The sequence below is a fragment of the Planococcus citri genome, chromosome 2 (assembly GCF_950023065.1).
Source record: "Planococcus citri chromosome 2, ihPlaCitr1.1, whole genome shotgun sequence".
NCBI classification, from domain to species: domain Eukaryota; kingdom Metazoa; phylum Arthropoda; class Insecta; order Hemiptera; family Pseudococcidae; genus Planococcus; species Planococcus citri.
The window spans coordinates 21,490,536-21,509,476 of NC_088678.1; the positions used below are offsets into that span (position 1 = coordinate 21,490,536).

An 18,941-nucleotide genomic window follows, 5' to 3' on the forward strand; every position below is an offset into this window, starting at 1 on the left:
CGGGACCATGTTACTTATTTTTACGCAGAAATTTTCTCTTGTAGATAGGTAGGTAGGTAGGTAGGTAGGTAGGTAGGTAGCTAGTAGGTACTTGTATAGGGTGTGTCTGTTTAACAACAATTCATCGACTTCCGTTCAATATGATGTACTTAGTGCCTTAAGCTTAAAATAATGTAAATTGGATCAGAGTAAACAAGTTAGCCTATTTTAGAAAAGTTCCAGAAAATAATAATTCTTAGGTAGGTGTTCAATGTTCATGACCAAAGGACAGCATATTTTGCAAAACCATCCCTTCCCTTCCCTCCTTCACTCTCATAACAACTAGTCGAAGTTTAGGTACTAAAATCAGAAGAAAATACAATTTTTGTTTTTACATTCACATTAGGGAGCCGCATCAGAAGTGTGCAGTAGCCGATTTTTTTGATTCAAGAGTAAAAGGACCCTTAGGGTGATTCGTTACAAAATTTTCAGCTGCCTAATCACAAAACTATGGTTCCACAGGGGTCCAACGAATTTTGAAAACTTGCAAAAAAAAGTTCAAAGTCTTCATAATGTCTGATATTATCTATTTTTAAAAGTTTGAAAAAATATGCGATATATCCTAGTCATGAAGTTATGCACATTGAAAAACAAAAATGACCAATTTCTATATAGCATTTTAATACTATTATGCCATGTTCTCTTACAATTTAATATTGTATCAAACTTTTCAAAAGTTGAAAAAAATTGACCAATTCACAATGTTTATTGTTTTAGAGCATTTACCCATCTGATTTTACAATATTTGATCTAACTTTTAAGAACTTGAAAAACTTGGGGAAAAATGCCAATCTTTTGAATTTTTACTTGTATTGAAGTGGACAATTAGATAGATATACCAAATCTGACTTTTAAAGAATTTTACAAAAAATTTCTAAATCGCTTGGAAGCTCGAAAAGTAGACAGAAGACCTAGAGAGGCCACATACATATGTATGTAGATGGGTAAATTCCCTTAAGAAGACAGACAAGCTGACATACCACCTTAAATAGCCAGGCATAGGCCGACAGAGAACCATGAAAATCTATACAGATAGGTCAAGAACTTAAGGCACCTGCAGGCAGGTGGGTCAATGACCTTAAGAGGGCAGACAGGTAAAGATACGACATTGGAAAGTCAAACCGACGGGGTCAATGACCTTCAGAGACAAGCCAAACAGTCACAGAACCATGCGAAGGATATGCATGTAAATCAGTGACCTTGAGAGTCCAGACACTTGGGTCAATGACCTTAATAGGCCAGACAGTGGGACAGACGACCTTGAGAAGCCAGACTGGCACGCAGACAACCTCGAGAGGCCAGATACATAATGTAGTTAAATGACCTTAAGAGGCCAGATAGGAAGACAGACGACCTTGAGAGGCCAGACAGAAGGTTCAATGGCCTTGGAAAAAGTAGACAAGCTGACATAATACGACCTTGGAAAGCCAAACATGCACACATGATAACCCGTGGAGGTGTGACCGACAGACAGACTACCATGAGGGAGTACACAGGAGAGTCACTGACCTTAAGATGACATACGGCTGGGTCAATGACCTTAGGAGGTCATACATGTAAAGATACTACCTTGTAAAGTCAAACAAGCCAAACAACCATGCGAAGGATATACTTGTAAAACAGTGACCTTGAGAGTCCAGACACTTTTGGGTCAATGACCTAAAGAGGTCAGATAGGAATACATATGTAAATCTGTGACCTTGAGAGTCCATACACTTGGGTCAATAACCTTAAGAGGCCAGACAGCGGGACAGACGCAGACGACCTTAGGAAGCCAGACAGGCACGCAGACAACCTCGTGAAGCCAGATACACATTTAAATGACCTTAAGAGGTCAGGTAGGAAGACAGACGACGTTGAGAAGCCAGGCAGAAAGGTCAATGACCTTGGAAACAGTAGACAAGCGGACATACTACGATTTTGGAAAGCCAAACATGCGCACAGATAACCTCGAGAGGCGTGACTGCGTGAGCAATACACAGACGACCATGAGGGACTACACAGGAAGGTCAGTGACCTTAAGATGACATACAACTGGTTCAATGACCTTAAGAGACCATATAGGTGAATATACAACCTTGGAAAGTCGAACCGACGAGGTCAATGACCTTCATAGACAAGCCAAACAGCCGCACAACCGTGCGAAGGCTAGACATGTAAATCAGTGACCTTGAGAGTCCAGACACTTTTGGTCAATGACCTAAAGAGGTCAGCTAGGAATACATATGACCTTGAGAAGCCAGACAGACGGGTCAATGGCCTTATAAAAGGTAGACAATTGGACATACTACGACCTTGGAAATCCAAACATGCACACAGATAACCTCGAGGGGCATGACCGACAGAAAGACGACTATGAGAGACTACACAGAAAGGTCAGTGACCTTAAGATGGTATACTGCGGGGTCAATGACCTTAAGAAGCCACTCAGACATATATACGAAGTTGTGAAGCTAGACAGTGAGGTCTGCGACCTTGAAAATCCAGACGCGCGAGTTTACAACCTGAAGAGGTCAGACATCAGACAGACGGGTTCGATGACCTTAAGGGCAAGACAGACAGATGTACGACCTTGGAAAGCCAGACTGGCACGCAGACTACCTCGAGAGGCCAGATACACCTTGGAAGACAGACGACCTTGAGAAGCCAGACATACGTGTCAATGACCTTAGAAAAGGCAGACAATCGGACATATTACGACTTTGGAAAGCCAAACATGCACACAGGTAACCTCAAGAGGCGTGACCGACCGACAGACAGACCATGAGGTGCGGAACTACATATGAAGGTTAGTGACCTTCAGATAACATACGGGCGAGTCAATGACCTTCGGAGGCCAGACAGGTAGATATACAAAGTTGTGAAGCTAGACAATGAGGTCTGCAACCTTGAAAATCCAAACACACGAGTCTATGACCTGAAGAGGTCAGACAGACGGGTCGATGACCTTAAGAAGCCAGACTAGCATGCAGACAAGAGGCTAGATGGGTAGGTCAATGACGTCAAAAGGCCAGACGACAGGTAGACATATGACCTTAGCAAGCTAGACAAGAAGGTCAGTGACCTTGAGAGTTCAGACACACGGGCTAATGATCTTAAGAAGCCAAATAGACAGACAGGCGATCTTGGGAAGCCAGACAAGCAAGTCAATACTCTGAATGTCTGGTCCTGTTGATCAGATCTGATCTAATTTTCGTTAGATGACGGAGCTGGGCGTCAGGCTGCGGAAGATTTCAGTATTATACAGCGTAGAACACATGCTGAATGTTTGGTCCGGATGACTATGTCTAATCCAGCATCAAGTCAACTTGACCAAAAAAACATACATCCGTTTTTCAACCCTTTTTTGAAAATTTTAGGTCTCAAAAATATACGACTATCGCGATCAAATCGCAGAAAACTCGACATAATATGACTATCTTAACGTTGTAGCGACCCAATTAATTGTATTTTCGACCGATTTTGTACAATTTTTTGAAAATTTTTAGAGCCAAAAAATACTCTCTCAGATGCACTCTCAAAATCGTGCCTAATTCCTTTGAGAATTCAGAAAATATACAGGATATGTATATAGAAGATTTTTCAGCCTCCTTATCATTTCGTCAGTTCTTTTCTATATGAAGAATAAAAACCCGATCATTATCATCAAACAAAATAATATAACTAGAAATAAAACACTAACGTATTTTGAAAACATTTATATAATTTTTTTAAAGAAATTTTTTCACAATAACTTAAAATAAATTTCTCAGTCTTGGTTTTAAATTACCAATCGAAATATCGTAAAAAAAAAACATTAACCGCTATTAGTAACTTGTTGAAAAACAATACAATTTTTAAATACTGTTTATGCTCAAACATCGTTGCAATTTTTTGTAATTATTCGAAAAAGAGATAAAATAGGACTCGTATAGAAGAAGTAACGTATTCCAGATACCTCGGAGATGGGAAAATATAAGAGAGAAGGGGAAGGAGGGGTATCCGTTGAAAACAAATCATCAACATACACCGTCGGGTGCGGCGGCGGTAAATAATAAACCAAAACTTCATTGATCATAAATAGGAAAAAAAACAAAAAAAAAAAAGTAAAACTGATGTAAGTAATTTAAATTAAATAATAAAAAAAAAAAAAAACAAAAAGAAAAGGAAAGAGGAAAAATAAATAAGATTAAAGTAAAATTCACACTCTAGTGATTTGTTCGGCGAGACCATCATCAAAATAGAGGTGATTGGATTGGATAGAAGATACGACGAAAACCCTCGTTCATAATATCGGAGGTCAGCACACCTACAACAGTGACCGGTACAGTAACGTCTAATTCGTATCTCGTATACGATGGAGGATCGGAGAGAGGGGAGTAGAAGAGAAGGATGAGGATGAGGAGGAAGGGGCTTACGTAAAAAATATTTACACGATACCGGCTTTACTCTTTGTACATCTAAATGCCAAAATAACAAAATTAAAAGTATACAACACTACTAAAACATCTGGATACATTCTGTGGAAGACGAGCTATTTGAAAAATGGACTGTATTCGATGTAGTGGAAAATACGAACGAGTATACCATACACACACCCACACGTCGGACATACTGCGATGATATGTTGAGGGAAAAAATGGCCGCCTCTTAAGTACCCAACTACAATTATACACTTATCCATTTAAAACCGGTGCTTTTCCATACTTAAACAAATCATCAACAACGGCGCGAACCTTCGCGAAGAATACTGATTATAGTACAACATTAAAACACGCAATAAAAGCCCCCACAATGGAGCTTTTCTTCAAGTTTTCTTGCTTCTTTTTCATAATGTACTCACAACCATCGACAATTATTCACGCAAAATACGTACGTACGGATTATGAACGGAGGCGATATCACAGTTCCACGTCGTCCAGAAAATCTTCTCTTTTAGCAAAATTAGGCCAATGCGATTTATCGCGTACAGTCCAGCGATCTGACCATAATATTATGTTACACGATTATTTATACACGTTAATCACAGAGTAAAAATTCATTTTGTTATCTGCGCGCTAGCGAGCGCACGTGCTTGTGTGTTGGAAACAAAAACCGGTGAATACGTGTTCCTGAAATCACTTATTAACGATCGTAAATACGTAGATATTACGATAAAACACGGGAAGAAAAATAATATGCTTCTAAGCGAAAAATACGTCAAAGCTTGAAATGCTCTAACTTAAATAATTTTTCCAAGACTGCGTTTAGTCACATTTTAAAATAACGTGATGTGTTTTTCGATCAACGATCGATATTTGGGTAAAACGAACTTCGACACATTAAAAACTACGTTAAAAAAAAGAAAAAAATTCGTAAAATTCAACAACATTCAAATAAGAATTTGATTAAAACGAAATTAAAAAGCCGTAAGATTTAAAACAATAACAAAATCTATACTTGATATGTTTTTTTTCTGTGAATTTTTTCTTTTTGAATAATCCGTTTGAAAAAAAAATAAATATGTAGAAAGAGAGACAGAAAAAGAGAGAGAGAGACAGACAGAGAACAAAAAATTTCAAAAGAGAAAAAAAAGAGAAGAGATAATCGATTAAGTATCTTGCGCATTTTGTCCTTTTTCCGTCGAATCCTCCGTTACATAGGCGGCCATTTCGGATAATTCGCTGAATGATCTTTCGAAACATTGTTTCATTTCATCGTACGACATAACCAGCACTGTTTCTTCGTTACGAGGCACTAAGCATATCTGCGGCGTAATAAAATAAACAAAAAATAAATTGAAACAAATATTTACTTTCGTACACTGTTTATATGTACGACGAGAAATTATTCCCTCGATGTAGCGACAACAGGGTTGTGTATAAACGAACACAGCTTCGCTTACCTTTTCCGACGACCCGTCTAATAATTTATTCAAGGAATGTATAATTTGATTGATATCGATCCACGGTCTTCGATCTTCGGACATTTGATGATAGAGATAATCGCGGAATAAAGTTAGCATGTATCTGTCGCCTGTTTCGGCCCAGGGTTGTTCCAAGTTAACGCTGTAAATAAGGAATAACGAATGAGTCATCTTGAACAATGGTGTTCGGGTTAGGGTATTGCGCCTTTGCAGTGGGAAGAAACCAACAAAGAATAATTGCATATACCTTACTGAACAAGAAAGGAAAAGACTTGCTGCCCAAATAAATATTGATCACACGGATGAAGAGGACCCCAATACTTTATGGGAAAATATGAAGGCAGAAATTCAAAAGAAACATGATTTGGTGATCAAGAACAGGAAGGAAGAACTGAGAAAACGTCAACCATGGATGTCGGAGGAAACATTGAAGCTTGTAGAAGAAGGCAGAAAAGCAAAACTGGAAGGAAATGATAACAACCCTAACGACAAAAATGATGTGATAGCACGCATGCTTTCATGCATAGCACAAGCAATGCGTGAATTTGGACTTTTTTCAAAAAAAGCATGTGATTCAGCCTGCGAATAGCGTGCGTAAAACTTATGTTAAAGAATATAAAATGAAAAAAACAATTGAAAATTTTTGCCCTAGGCAGGGATCGAACCTGGGACATGCAGACTGCAGGTTCCATTTTTCTGCATTACCTAACTCACTAGGCCACTCCGCTGCTTGCGAAGAGTGCAGTTATTTCCCCATACATGTTTGCACGTTTTGGACTTAAGAGAAAAATTTAATAAGTTCACCATGCACAAACATTTATGCTGAAATAACTCCACTCCTCACAAGCAGAGAAGTGGCCAGGTGGGTTAGGTAACATGGAAAAATAGAAACTGCGTGTCCCAGGTTCAATCCCTGCCTGAGACAAATTTTTTTCAATTTTTCTTTCATTTTACATTCTTTAACATTACATTTACGCATGCTTTTCGCAGGCTGAATCGCATGGTTTTTTTTGAAAAAGGTCAAAATTCACACATACCCATCTACATGCCTGTTTTTATGCATAATTTTGTCAATAGGGAAGTAGAAAGCCTTGAATAGATGCACTCAGAGGAATTGTAGGAAAGAAAGAGAAGCCTACCTGAACAGGTGTTGTGAAGAAATTCAAGAATATGCTGACCACAACAAATCAAGAATACTATTCAAGAAGATGATCACTAGAGATTTTAAACCTCAATCATGTGAAATAATAGCTGAGGATGGTACAGTCGCATGAAACTCGAATAAGATTCTAGAGAACTGGAGATTGTACTGCAGCAAGCTATATTGCAGTGAACCACAGAACCCAAACAACAATGAAGTACCAGAAATTGCAGTGGACAGTGTAGAAGAGCTAGAAATTTTACTTGATGAAGTAAGAGACGCCATCAAGGCACTGAGAAAACACAAAGCACCTGGATGTGACAGTATTGAGGCTGCGATACTACAGTCTATGGGTAAGATAGCAGAGAAGGTGATCTGGAAGATATGCAACAACATATATGGTGCAAAAGAGAATGGCCAGAAGATTGGTGCAAATCAGTGCTAATGCCGCTACACAAGAAAGGTGATATGAAAAATTGCGCTAACTGTTGCACAACAGCCCTGATTCCACATGCCAGTAAAGTGATGCTCAGAATAATCAACAACAGGATCAAGGCATACTTGCATAGACAGATTCCACCTGAACAGGCAGGTTTCATGCCTGGAAGAGGTACAAGAGAGCAGATTTTGAACATCATCAGACAAATAAACAAAAAATTCTGTGAATTCAACATCCCTGCGGTACTATGCTTAGTTGAGAATGCAAAGGCTTTTGACTGTGTCAATTGGACAAAGCTATATGAGATACTGCACGAGAAGCGAGTTCCAGAGCACCTAATCGATCTGATAAATCACTATATGACAAGAATGAGATGATGGTGAGAGTAGGTGGGGAAGAGTCGAACCTGTTTCAGCCAGAACGAGGAGTAAGTCAGGGCTGCATACTCTCACCTCTGCTGTTCAACATCTATGGCGAGTACATCATGTGAAAAGCCTTGGAGAACTAAGAATGCGGCATCAAGATAGGAGGAAGAAGAACATCCAATCTCTGTTATGCTGATGATACAACCTTAATAGCTGCAAATGAAGAGGAACTGGCAGAACTAATTAGGGCACTACACAACATAGGCATACTCATCCACCATTTTGTTCCTGGTTAAAAAATCTATCTTTTTTGCAATTTATAGTTTTTATGATCTAATTTTTTGGAATAGAATGATGGAAATAGTTAAATAATGGCACTTGCTTTGAATTTAAAACAATTTCACACAATTTTCAACTTGAAAATACATGTCGAAAAAAAGCTAAAATTAAAAAAAATTAATGGTCTTCTATTGGCATATGTTGCATATCATTAGAAAGCTCTTTCAATTCTCTTTCAAAGACGTTCTTACAAAAAAAGTTGTAAAAGTACACAGTTTTGAAGATAAACGCAGTTAAATGTTGCTGAATTCCCATATGCTGCAATGCATTGGTTCATCAAACCAGGAACAAAATGGTGGATGAGTATACCCATGTTGTGCAGTGCCCTAAACTGATCAGGTGAGTCAGGATGGTCAGTGAGGATATGAGACTCCTCATAAATATGAGGAAAACCAACGTCATGGTTGTTGATAGAGCTGGATACTTACAAGAATCCGAAGCCCTGAATGAATTTGAAAAAGTGAACTCATTTATTCACTTGTGCTCACTTGTGGATGCTGATGGAGGATCAGCCAATGAAATTAGAAGAAGAATAGCTCTTGGAAAAGCAGCGATGTTTTGGTAGAGAAAAGTCACCACCAACTGGAAAATCTCCATAAAAACAAGGAAGAGACTGATCAGAATGCTAGTTTTTCCAGTTTTCATACATGGAGCGGAGACCTGGACATTGAAGCAAGATGATCAAAGAAGAATTGCTGCCTTTGAAATGTGGATATGGCGCAGGATGTTGAAGATACCCTACACTGCGCACTGAACAAACGCATCAATTGTGGAACAACTTCAAGAACCAACTAGGCTAAGTAAACTATGTGAAACCAAGATAACGAGTTATTTTGGACACATAGCCAGAAGAGGACCAGAAAACATCGAAAAAGGAATTCTCTTCGGCAAGGTCCCTGGAGAGGAAGATCTTCAACAAGGTGGACTGATACAGTCCGGAAAATAGTTGGCTCAGTTGCGACTGCGGCCACACTAGCTCAAGACAGAGAGGATTGGCGGCGGTCGTTATTGGGGGCACACTGTTAATTATGATGAGTTCGGTATACGTACTCGGGCCATTCATTGACGCAGGCCAATTTGATGACCAATTTTAATAATTTGGCGTAGTCGTTTTCTTTGCGAATTTCAGTATCCAGAATATCGCATTGTAATTGCATCGCATCGATTTGCGAATAAAATCGAGCGCCGATCATGGGCATGAGTTCGAGAATGCTTCGTCGTTGGTTGCTATGCAATAGGTACCTGGAAAATTATTGTAAAAAGAGATTTATTAGATACGCAATCGTAGATGATGAGATGATAGGCGTGATAACAAACGAGGCCTGTCGATTTTTCGACAATCATAGGATCACGAAAACAACTAGATTTCAATTGATCGATCAATTTTGTTTCGTACAGGAATCGAATAATTGATCTATATAATCGACAGGCCCACGAAACAGAATAAGCATCAGATGAGCGATTCGTGGCTTAATCTGCTTTCTCCTCGTCTCACTCTACTTACGCTATAAGATTGCGAATATCATTCGAGTATGTGCGGGACATAACTTCCAATGACGTTTGCAAGTTTTCTTTTTGAATAGCGATCAAAGAACCGCAGGCCAAGGCGAGTAAAAGTTTACCCAATTCTGACAGATCTTCTTGCTATACGGTCACATTGCACATACAAACGTAACATATGAAAATTACCGAACTTTTCGATTCGACTGGCACATTGATTAAGGACAAGAAAAACATGCACGTTGTTTACCTGGAAATGCGAAGTCAGCTGTAAACGATTGGCTGGAGAGTGATCGTAAAGAATGACATCGAATACGCAAACTCCGCTCAATCGAACTCTATTACGATTAGTTATAATCACTTTGCTAGCATCGAGACACCGGCATGACAGACCAGCTGCGTGAATAACTCTCAAGGCGCCCGTCAACTGGATCGCGTAACTCCATAGAATACTCTCCGGCAACATAGTACTACTAGAATATAATGATTAATATTGGTTGTTTTTTTTTTTTTTACTTTGACAGTGATACGATTTCGAGAAAATATCAAATCGATGCAATGTACCTGTGCTGTTGGCGTAATAAAGCGTTTTTCGTGTGACTATATGGACGTGGTGCGTTCGGATCGGAACTGAAAGTGTCGTTCAGGCCTTCGTTTTGAGACGAGAAATGTCTAGCTAGAAGCGTTTCGGAGTCGGCGTAGTAATCGTAGACGAAAACGATGGCTGAAACGTAGAATAAATATAGTATCAAAGTGATCAGTGCGCAGATCAATTTAAGGATTGGTGTTGAGTGAAAGTAACAATAAACAATTGTTCCATGATATTCGGAAATTGAAAAAAAAAACAAATTTTTTTCATTTTCGTAAAGGTTTAAGTTCGAAAATTTCAATTTAGCAGAGGAAAAATACACAGTATATTATGAGATTTCAGAATTCTGATGACTGGTTGGAATAATTTCAAATTGGACTAAAATCACAAAGATCGGCGTCAAAAATTCTCAAATCATTTACATAGCGATCTAAAAAAATTACACAACATACAAATTGATGAATTATTTTACCAAGTGCACGAAAAAAAAATTATTAAAAATCGAGCCCAAAGTCTCCTAAAGGGAACCTCTGATTTGAACGGACCGCGATTTTTGGAAAGAGCGTAGTCTGAAACCCCCAAAACCAAATTTTCAGCTACCCAAATTCGTTTTCCGATTTTTGGAGAATTTTTGAAAATTCAAAATTGACTGTTTTTGGCGATTTATGCTTTTTTTCAAAAAGTACGTACTTGATCAATAAAAGTGGTCAAAATAAATCCCAAAACTAATGTTAATTACCCCAATCCAAATTTCACCATTTTCAGCCATTCTGGAGGCTCCAGCGAGATTCTTCATTTTCTCCAGAATTTTGAATTTGCGCCAGAAGGCGTGAATACGAAGCTGGGCAGCTAAAAATCGAGTTGTATATTACACTCGACCTGTTTAACGAGTTTATCCAAATTTGAGCAGATTTTGAGAGTGACACCTCAAGAATGGTTTTTTGAGGTGTCACTCTCGCTCCAAAACGGCTGGAAATGGTAGAATTTGCACTCCAGGGGTTAGTTCTTGAAGAAATACAGCGATTCGCGCAAATTTCGAAAATTTCCTCACAAACGGTTATCTTTTGATTTTTTGGATTTTTTAATTTTGAAAAAAATTGGTCAAAAAACCACTCTTGAGGTGTCACTCCCAAAATCGACTCGAATGTAGATAAACTCGTTAAACAAGTCGAGTATTACACACAACTCGATTTTTAGCTGCCCAACTACATATTCACGCCTTCTGGAGAAAATTCAAAATTCTGGAGAAATTGAAAAATCGCGCTGGAGGCTCCAGAATGGCCGGAAATGGAGAAATTGGGAGTTGGGTAATTAATATCAGTTTTGGGACTAATTTTGACCATTTTTACTGATCAAGTACGTACTTTTAAAAAAAAAAACATAAAATCGCCAAAAACAGCCAATTTTGAATTTTCAAAAATTCGCCAAAAATCGAAAAATGAACTTGGGCAGCTGAAAATTTGGTTTTGGGGTTTTAGACTATGCTGTTTCCAAAAATCGCGGTCCCGTTTAAATCCGAGTGTGACACCTTAAGAGGTTCCCTTGTAAGTCATTTTTAGGTGATTTTTCAAGAAAAAATAATTCTTTCAAAATTTCTTGAACCAAAATTCCAAGACACAGAACTAGAAAAGCTCATCGAAGAATTAAAAACACCCTTTTACTAACTAAATTCTCCTATAAAAGTTTCAGGGATTGAAATTTTCAAATCTCCCTAGTAAAATCTGAAAAAGGAAAATCACTCACAAAATCAAAATGTTAAAACCTAAAAAAAATTAGTCAATCGTTTTAAATCTGCGAATTATTCCAACCATGAAAAATTCCCGAATAGAAAGTAAAATCACAGGTAGAGAAGAGAATAGTAAAAATAAAAGACCTTGGAGGAATACCACACATCTGGACGTTGATTAAACATACTAAAATGTTAAATAACTCTCATAGAAATCGACAAAATCCAGCATATTTTCGGACATCATCAACGACTAAGTCAAGCTTAAGCTTATTCGACTCCGAAACGAATATTTTCAGCGCACTATTCTATCCGAACCATTTTCCCAATCATTCTTCGCGCGCATTTTAAAAAATAACTAAAAAAAAAATTACAATTATCTCCAAAATCACGAGTGACAATCATCTCTCTTAAATGCACTAAATTCGTATGACTAAGTTTTTTCCAATTATTGACCAATGCGTTGCATTTCGTACTGGGCAACGAAACACCTGAGAAAAAAAAAACACGATCGATTAAATTTACATACAATTTTTTTCAAAGCGTGCAATTCAACTCGTCGTTATAGGCCTATTTACCGTGAATTCTTCTCATGAAATAATTAACACCGGTTTTAACGTGAGTTGCTTTATAAGTCGATGTGATATATCCGCTCAAAACACCCGATGGTACCGCTGGTAACGGTTCCAGTGGTTCGATGTTACAATAATTTTCGCCAACTTTTTCGGGTATAGCTAAAAAGAAACAGATAAAGAACAATATTAAAAAATTATCGCCATCAATCACAAGGAATCAGCCGAGGAGGAGGAGGTACTTACGCGGATATAAATTATTAGTCGATTGTAACATGATCAATTCGGGAGCTAGACCGTCTTGAATATAATAAACGGACGAGGCCGGATCGGAAATGATGGGTTGGTGAGCCATCGCTAGAGGTGCAACACCGTTCGCTACAACTGTGGACGCGTTAATCATAGGATCAACAGCAGGATCGGCTTTCAGAGTAGGTGAGGTTGAAAGACCATCGACTGGGCTTGTGTTACTACTGGTTAAAGGTGCAGTGTAAAAGTACACGGTGCCGTTGACGTTCTCCTAAAACACAATAAATTTAGTTCGATTGATACAACATACAAGGGGTACTTGATCGAATCATCGAATTGACATCTTACTTGATAGGTGGTAATACTAGCTGCGGATGGATCATCTTCGAGACTTTGGTCAGCATATGCGTTGATTAATTCGTCATTCAAGGTTGGCGAATCAGGTAAAGGAGTATCAGATACAACTGGATCGCTAATACTTTTCGTGTACGCTCCTCGTGGAATAAATTCGGGAACAGATGCCACTGATAAGTCCTAAAATAGCCAACAAAATATTGTAGATCACGTTTAAAAATGCTACCTATGTACCTAACTTCGTAAAAAAAAAAATGGGCACAATAATTCACCTGGAATGTAGAAACAGAACCGTGTTTCTTGTTATTCGCGTCTAATAAATTAGTATCTGTAAGTTTGGAAACTGGTTCTTTGTGAGCATTATTAATTTTATTTCTTGGAATGAATTCTTGCACTAGTGAAGCATTCTGTAACACACAAAAAAAAAAATCATCAATTTAAGGCAATCTCTTCATCGAACATCGAATCAATATCAGTCAGCCAAATCACTCACTTGGAATAAAGATGCATTCTTGTTAGAACCTAACATCTTGGCGTTTGGCTTATCTTCACCTCCATTTAACACAGCGCCCACATTTGTGCAGTCAGCAGCGGGATAGTAAATGGGTGCTAAATCTCCGTTATTTATAACACAATCATTAATATAAGTCACAACGCTATTGGTATTTTCACAAAAATGAGGAATGTTTGCGATTTCCTGAAAACCATCGTATAATTAATTCAACGTTGTAAACAAGGAAAAATACAGCGCAGAAAGCATTAGGATAAATCAAACATCTGCGTCACTAAAACAACAACCCATTACAAGTCTGTATCAGTGTTATACATTTGAGAACTTACTTTTTTAGGAGATTGTTGAATATTAACATTTAAATTAATCGCAGCCAAATTATTACTGAGGACATGAGTAATATCGTCGACATTCTGCGTTCTAGGGCTCTGAAAAAAAATCAAATATTAGATGACATTGTATTTTAAAGCATAAAGAGAATGAAAACACTTTTATTTACCTGTGTTTTAATGGAATAAGACGTGAACATAGGATTCATACTTAATCCATACTCACACTACCGGACCAAAAATGAACACATAACGACTAATAAAGCATATTCTCTACATTATACCTGATTTTATCACAGAACCTGAAATCAAGTAAAGGAAATCAATTATCAATAAGAAAAACAACAGATTATTGCGTAAATTAATTATAAAATAAGCAATTTTACAACAGAAAAAAATGCCAACTGGGTAATGTTTTGTTTGTAACGTAAATTGCACTCGGACAACAAATACAGGTCATATAAAAGTTCGACGAAATCTGCATCGAGAGGTATTTGAACGAACGAGTCAATGATTTGGTCAAACACTCGAGTCAGGAGTTTGGCGAAAGAGATTTTTATTTACACAATTTTGGATAAATAAATATCGATGACACTTTCATCGCTAATGATACGACGACGACGACGTAACCGGAAAACAATGGCCAAAATAACAAACACTCGATTGATTTTGGTAAAAGTTGATCACTCCAGACAGAACGATGGTACGATTAGATTAGATTTTGAGCTTTTTGAGAAATATTATCTCTACGTACTTTTTGATTACGCGAACAAACACTCGAACAAAATTACGTGTTACACAAAAACACTAACAAAAAAATGATTATCAAACAGAGATAAAAGGGGAAACATGAAGTTCATATGGTTGAACTTGAAACACTTTTACAACGCACTATTTCCGCGTAAAAGTAAACTATTTAACGAAACTATAACTATCTCAACATTACTTACGTATCTTCATAAATGGTTTGCTGAAAATTTTTCAAGACCAACCTGTTTTCTAAATTTTTGTTAACGCTAGTAAAAACTTCAATGACAAAAAAACCATTTTAGCTAAACGTAAAACCGAAAACTGCACCTCGAAAAATGATAAAAACGTTACGATTTTCGTGAAAGTGCAACACTGGCTAGAAACGTCATTCAATAAAACGCGTTCTGATTGGTCGATTCGTGACATTTCCAAAGCACAAAGCCAATTTATGGCAAATTTTTGACATTTTTTGATTTTGCGCATATGTTTGAAAATTTTCTATTGTTGTTGGTAATTTTTTTTGTGTTTGATTGTAAATTTTTTTTTGTAAAATTGCGTGATTATTGATTTCGTTCGGAAATTTGAGTGAAAAGTGCGAGTTGATTTGTTTCATTTCTCAAGTGAGTATTTAAAAGAAATGAATAAACTGGTGACGCTTTCGAAACCATTAAATTCGATAATTAGGTATATACAACGTATCTTCTATCTTGTAATCATTTTTGGTCGTTGACATTCACATTGTAAATTTACAACTTTTCTTCCCAACACATCGATAAATACCCGCTGACTCATACATTGATAATATTCTATTTACATGAATGTTCAATATATATACTCATCTCACAATATTGCTTCTAGCATTTTGACGAATATGTTCATTTCATCTGATGTAATACGTTGTTCCTTTTGAAATACTGATTAGTGTTGTGATTATAGGCTCGTGAACACCCAAAGTAAGACATCTGCGAAAGAAATCCTGCATATTAGTAACAGTTGCGTCAAACGTTTGAAAGAAATTGGCGACGGAAGTAGCTTGAGAATCGTCGTAGAAGGTGGCGGATGTGCTGGCTTCCAATATAAATTCGAATTGGACAACAAGATCACCGAAGAAGACAAGTACGTTGTACGGATATATGTTCTCTAATGTTGTAACAATTGATACTTACAATGCATACGTATGTGTTTTCTCAGGGTATTTGAAAAAGATAACGTCAAAATAGTTGTAGATTCGACTTCGTTAGAATATATAAACGGATCGACGGTAGAATACGAAGAGCAACTGATTCGTTCGGCTTTTAAAATAACAAATAATCCGTTGGCAGAGGAAGGCTGCAATTGCGGTGCTTCGTTTTCCATCAAAATAGAATAAGTATTTCGATAGTCACACCTTTAGTCAAGATGAGTTTCTTAACAAAAATACTGGGCGGAAAGAAGGAGGAGAAAGGACCGACTACTTCCGAAGCCATAATGAATCTTAGAACAACCGAAGACATGTTGATAAAGAAACAACAGTTCTTAGAAAAGAAGATAGACGAAGAAATAGCAATCGCTAAGGCGAACGGAACGAAAAATAAACGAGCTGCGATTCAAGCGCTCAAACGAAAGAAAAGATACGAAAAGAATTTACAACAGATCGACGGTACATTGGCGACTATAGAAATGCAAAGGGAGGCTTTGGAAGGAGCGAATACTAACACAGCTGTGCTTCAAACTATGAAGGGTGCTGCTGACGCATTGAAGAAAGCTCACCAAAATATGGATGTCGATCAAGTACACGATCTGATCGACGATATTGCAGAACAGCAAGATGTGGCTAGAGAAATCTCTGAAGCTATCAGTAATCCTGTCGCTCTTGGTCATGATGTTGACGACGATGAATTGGAAGCCGAGCTTGAAAAATTAGAACAAGAGGCTCTTGACGAAGAACTATTGAAAGCAGGTCCTTCCGGTACCGAAATTCAAGTACCTACCGATGAACCAGTCAGTGTTCCGAGTCGAAAAGTGCCAGCCAAACGTAAAGAAGAAGAAGACGAAGATATGAAAGAATTACAAATGTGGGCGTCGTAAAATTCGCTTATGGTTTATTTGCCTAATCAATTCGAGTCCATAGATTTCATATTACGCGTGTATGCAATTTTATATATTAATGTTATAATTAAAAATTAATTTAACGAATTCATTCGCCTTTGAAAATGTAACACCATCATTTTCGTTTATTTATTGTACAAAATTAGTAAGCTTACCTAAACGATTTTTTTTCTTCATTTTTTCAAGCTGATTAAAGAAGTTCAAGATTATTATGATCAACGATAACTAAACGATAAAGTTTAATATTGCGATATTCTTTTGTACATTTTTTTTTTCGTCAAAAATATTTGTTGCCTATGACGCGACGAAAAATTTTCTTAAACGAATTCTAAAATGTTGTAAATAATTACTGTACATATATTTATATCTGCTCTTCGTCTTTGAAGTTAATTTTTAATTAGCTTTTATTGTATATTGAAATTTTTATAAAGTTACCAAGCGAACGTAAGAGAGTTTCTTTTTTCTGGTGGCGTAAACGTACAAAATTTACAAACTTTAGCTGAACCAAAAAATGAGATGAGAATAACTCTGGATGATTTAAAATGATCGATTGATCTTTATACTTATATGACACATTGATGATTCAAAGTTCATTTCATTTATTGGAAATTGAAATATCATACTGTATGTATTCGTCTACTATTTCATTTTATCTATCGTTAACTGATGAAAAGTATTTGGAAGAATTTTAATTTGAAGCCTAATGTGAAATGTTTACGTAATTCGCGACTGGAAAATTTGTGTTGAACGGAGAATAATAATATCGATACTTGATAATCTTATATGTGCTGAAGAATGATTTTTATTTGGGGTTTGAGTGTTCTGTTTTCCTCCTATGATAATGGAACGTGTGTTTAATTATTTCTATAATGAGCCCTATTTTTATACATTTTGTCTATCGAACGCGACAATTTCTTAAGCCTATTAATATATCTACTGAAATTATGCACGAGTAACGATGTATTTATTTATAACGTGATTTATCGTTAAATTTTGTTCTTAGATTGTACGAAAAAATGTCTGAAAAAGGTCATGAAAGAAGTCATGACGCGGACGTAGTCAGAGATATCCGTCTGCTGAACATATTAATATGTTAAATATTTCGTTGTAAATCGAAGTACATAAGTACGCACGTATTAAATACTTTTTAATATTCAATTTTTTTTTGTTTAGTATCCAAACTGGCTGAAATTTCACAGAGAATCTGTCAGATTCTAAGTTTTGACATTTTTTATCGTTCTAATCGAATAATCAATTTTTTTTCGCCCCAACAACAACCTCAAAATCTACTTTGAAAACTTCGAATTAATGTGGACGGAGTGTCCAAAATTTGGAAAATAGCCAAAAAATATTTTTACAATTTTTAGTTATACTTTTTACGTTTGGCAAGTAGTTTTTTCAGAATTTGTTGAATGGTAGCCGCTGCTCCTTGACATTAACCATTTGGAAACGCGTTTTTCTCGCCTGAAGTGGTCAATTTTGGACGAATTTTTTTTCACATTATATTATCAGATACCAAACTACACCATCTACCAGAATTCGAACCAAATACGTCAATTTTTTTCTCCAATTGGGTTATTTTGAGAAACTCTTGACTCTCCTTCTGGGTGCGACCTAATCGGCTAAAATTAATTACCAGACTAATATCAACTCGAAATACAACATATATCTCAATTCCAGTCATGTTTGAAATTTTGATTTTTTCCTACTTGAAATGGGTTTATTTTTCCAAATTATTTGTGTGTGTTTTTTTTTAAATTATTTATTTACGGAACTGATACAAAAATCAACGATCTAAAATTATCATAACTATGAGTATTACAACACTATTTAAAAATTATATTTATCGATGATTTTCAATTTTGGTGAAATTTAAAATGGTGCGTTTCTAATTTTACATATTATTAGTTTGGCGTTTAGGCATGAATTTTGGACGTGTAGGTAGGTCACTCAGAAGGGATGTCAGGGACTCTCAAAATGACACAATTCAATTTTTCTAGTACAGTCATTTCAGCAAAAATTTTAGTCGAACCTCGGAAAAATTAGTGGAAAGCTGAATTTTACAT

The 18,941-nt window shown here is 36.7% G+C and overlaps 3 protein-coding genes across 7 annotated transcripts; 2 read left to right on the forward strand and 1 right to left on the reverse strand.

Moving 5' to 3' along the window:
- Positions 1-3,722: 3,722 nt before the first annotated feature.
- On the reverse strand, positions 3,723-15,130 carry PAN3 (Poly(A) specific ribonuclease subunit PAN3). Of its 5 annotated transcripts, none has more exons than XM_065348978.1 (15): positions 14,988-15,130; positions 14,208-14,339; positions 14,038-14,136; positions 13,691-13,894; positions 13,470-13,604; positions 13,192-13,377; positions 12,841-13,114; positions 12,601-12,756; positions 12,397-12,513; positions 10,272-10,431; positions 9,958-10,177; positions 9,712-9,851; positions 9,258-9,449; positions 5,903-6,065; positions 3,723-5,764 (listed from the first exon to the last, which is right to left on the reverse strand). In XM_065348978.1, exons 2-15 carry the CDS (start codon positions 14,244-14,246, stop codon positions 5,609-5,611), a joined length of 2,241 nt encoding a protein of 746 aa, XP_065205050.1. In that variant the 5' UTR covers positions 14,247-14,339; positions 14,988-15,130; the 3' UTR covers positions 3,723-5,608. The 5 variants fall into 5 exon arrangements, with proteins under 5 accessions (XP_065205050.1, XP_065205045.1, XP_065205049.1 ...); XM_065348973.1 differs by having other exon boundaries at positions 9,958-10,180; XM_065348977.1 differs by having other exon boundaries at positions 9,958-10,180; positions 15,030-15,080.
- Positions 15,131-15,307: 177 nt separating this feature from the next.
- LOC135834969 (iron-sulfur cluster assembly 2 homolog, mitochondrial) lies at positions 15,308-16,400 on the forward strand. Its single transcript, XM_065348980.1, has 3 exons — positions 15,308-15,471; positions 15,724-15,903; positions 15,979-16,400. Exons 1-3 carry the CDS (start codon positions 15,425-15,427, stop codon positions 16,154-16,156), a joined length of 405 nt encoding a protein of 134 aa, XP_065205052.1. The 5' UTR covers positions 15,308-15,424; the 3' UTR covers positions 16,157-16,400.
- Positions 16,186-18,033, forward strand: shrb (charged multivesicular body protein shrub). Its single transcript, XM_065348979.1, has one exon. The coding sequence runs from the start codon at positions 16,186-16,188 to the stop codon at positions 16,852-16,854; it is 669 nt and encodes a 222-aa protein (XP_065205051.1). The 3' UTR covers positions 16,855-18,033.
- Positions 18,034-18,941: the final 908 nt, after the last annotated feature.

Bases quoted from the DNA above. Each gene is read 5' to 3' on its own strand.
- LOC135834969 (XM_065348980.1), top strand. From the start codon at position 15,425: ATGAATAAACTGGTGACGCTTTCGAAACCATTAAATTCGATAATTAG. The intron at 15,472-15,723 runs GTATATACAACG...TTGTGATTATAG, and splicing joins CCATTAAATTCGATAATTAG to GCTCGTGAACACCCAAAGTA. The intron at 15,904-15,978 runs GTACGTTGTACG...GTGTTTTCTCAG, and splicing joins AAGATCACCGAAGAAGACAA to GGTATTTGAAAAAGATAACG.
- PAN3 (XM_065348973.1), bottom strand. From the start codon at position 14,246: ATGAATCCTATGTTCACGTCTTATTCCATTAAAACACAG. The intron at 13,605-13,690 runs GTGAGTGATTTG...TGTGTGTTACAG, and splicing joins AGAATGCATCTTTATTCCAA to AATGCTTCACTAGTGCAAGA. The intron at 10,432-12,396 runs GTAATTTTTTTT...TCTACGTTTCAG, and splicing joins TCGTGATTTTGGAGATAATT to CCATCGTTTTCGTCTACGAT.
- shrb (XM_065348979.1), top strand. From the start codon at position 16,186: ATGAGTTTCTTAACAAAAATACTGGGCGGAAAGAAGGAGGAGAAAGGA.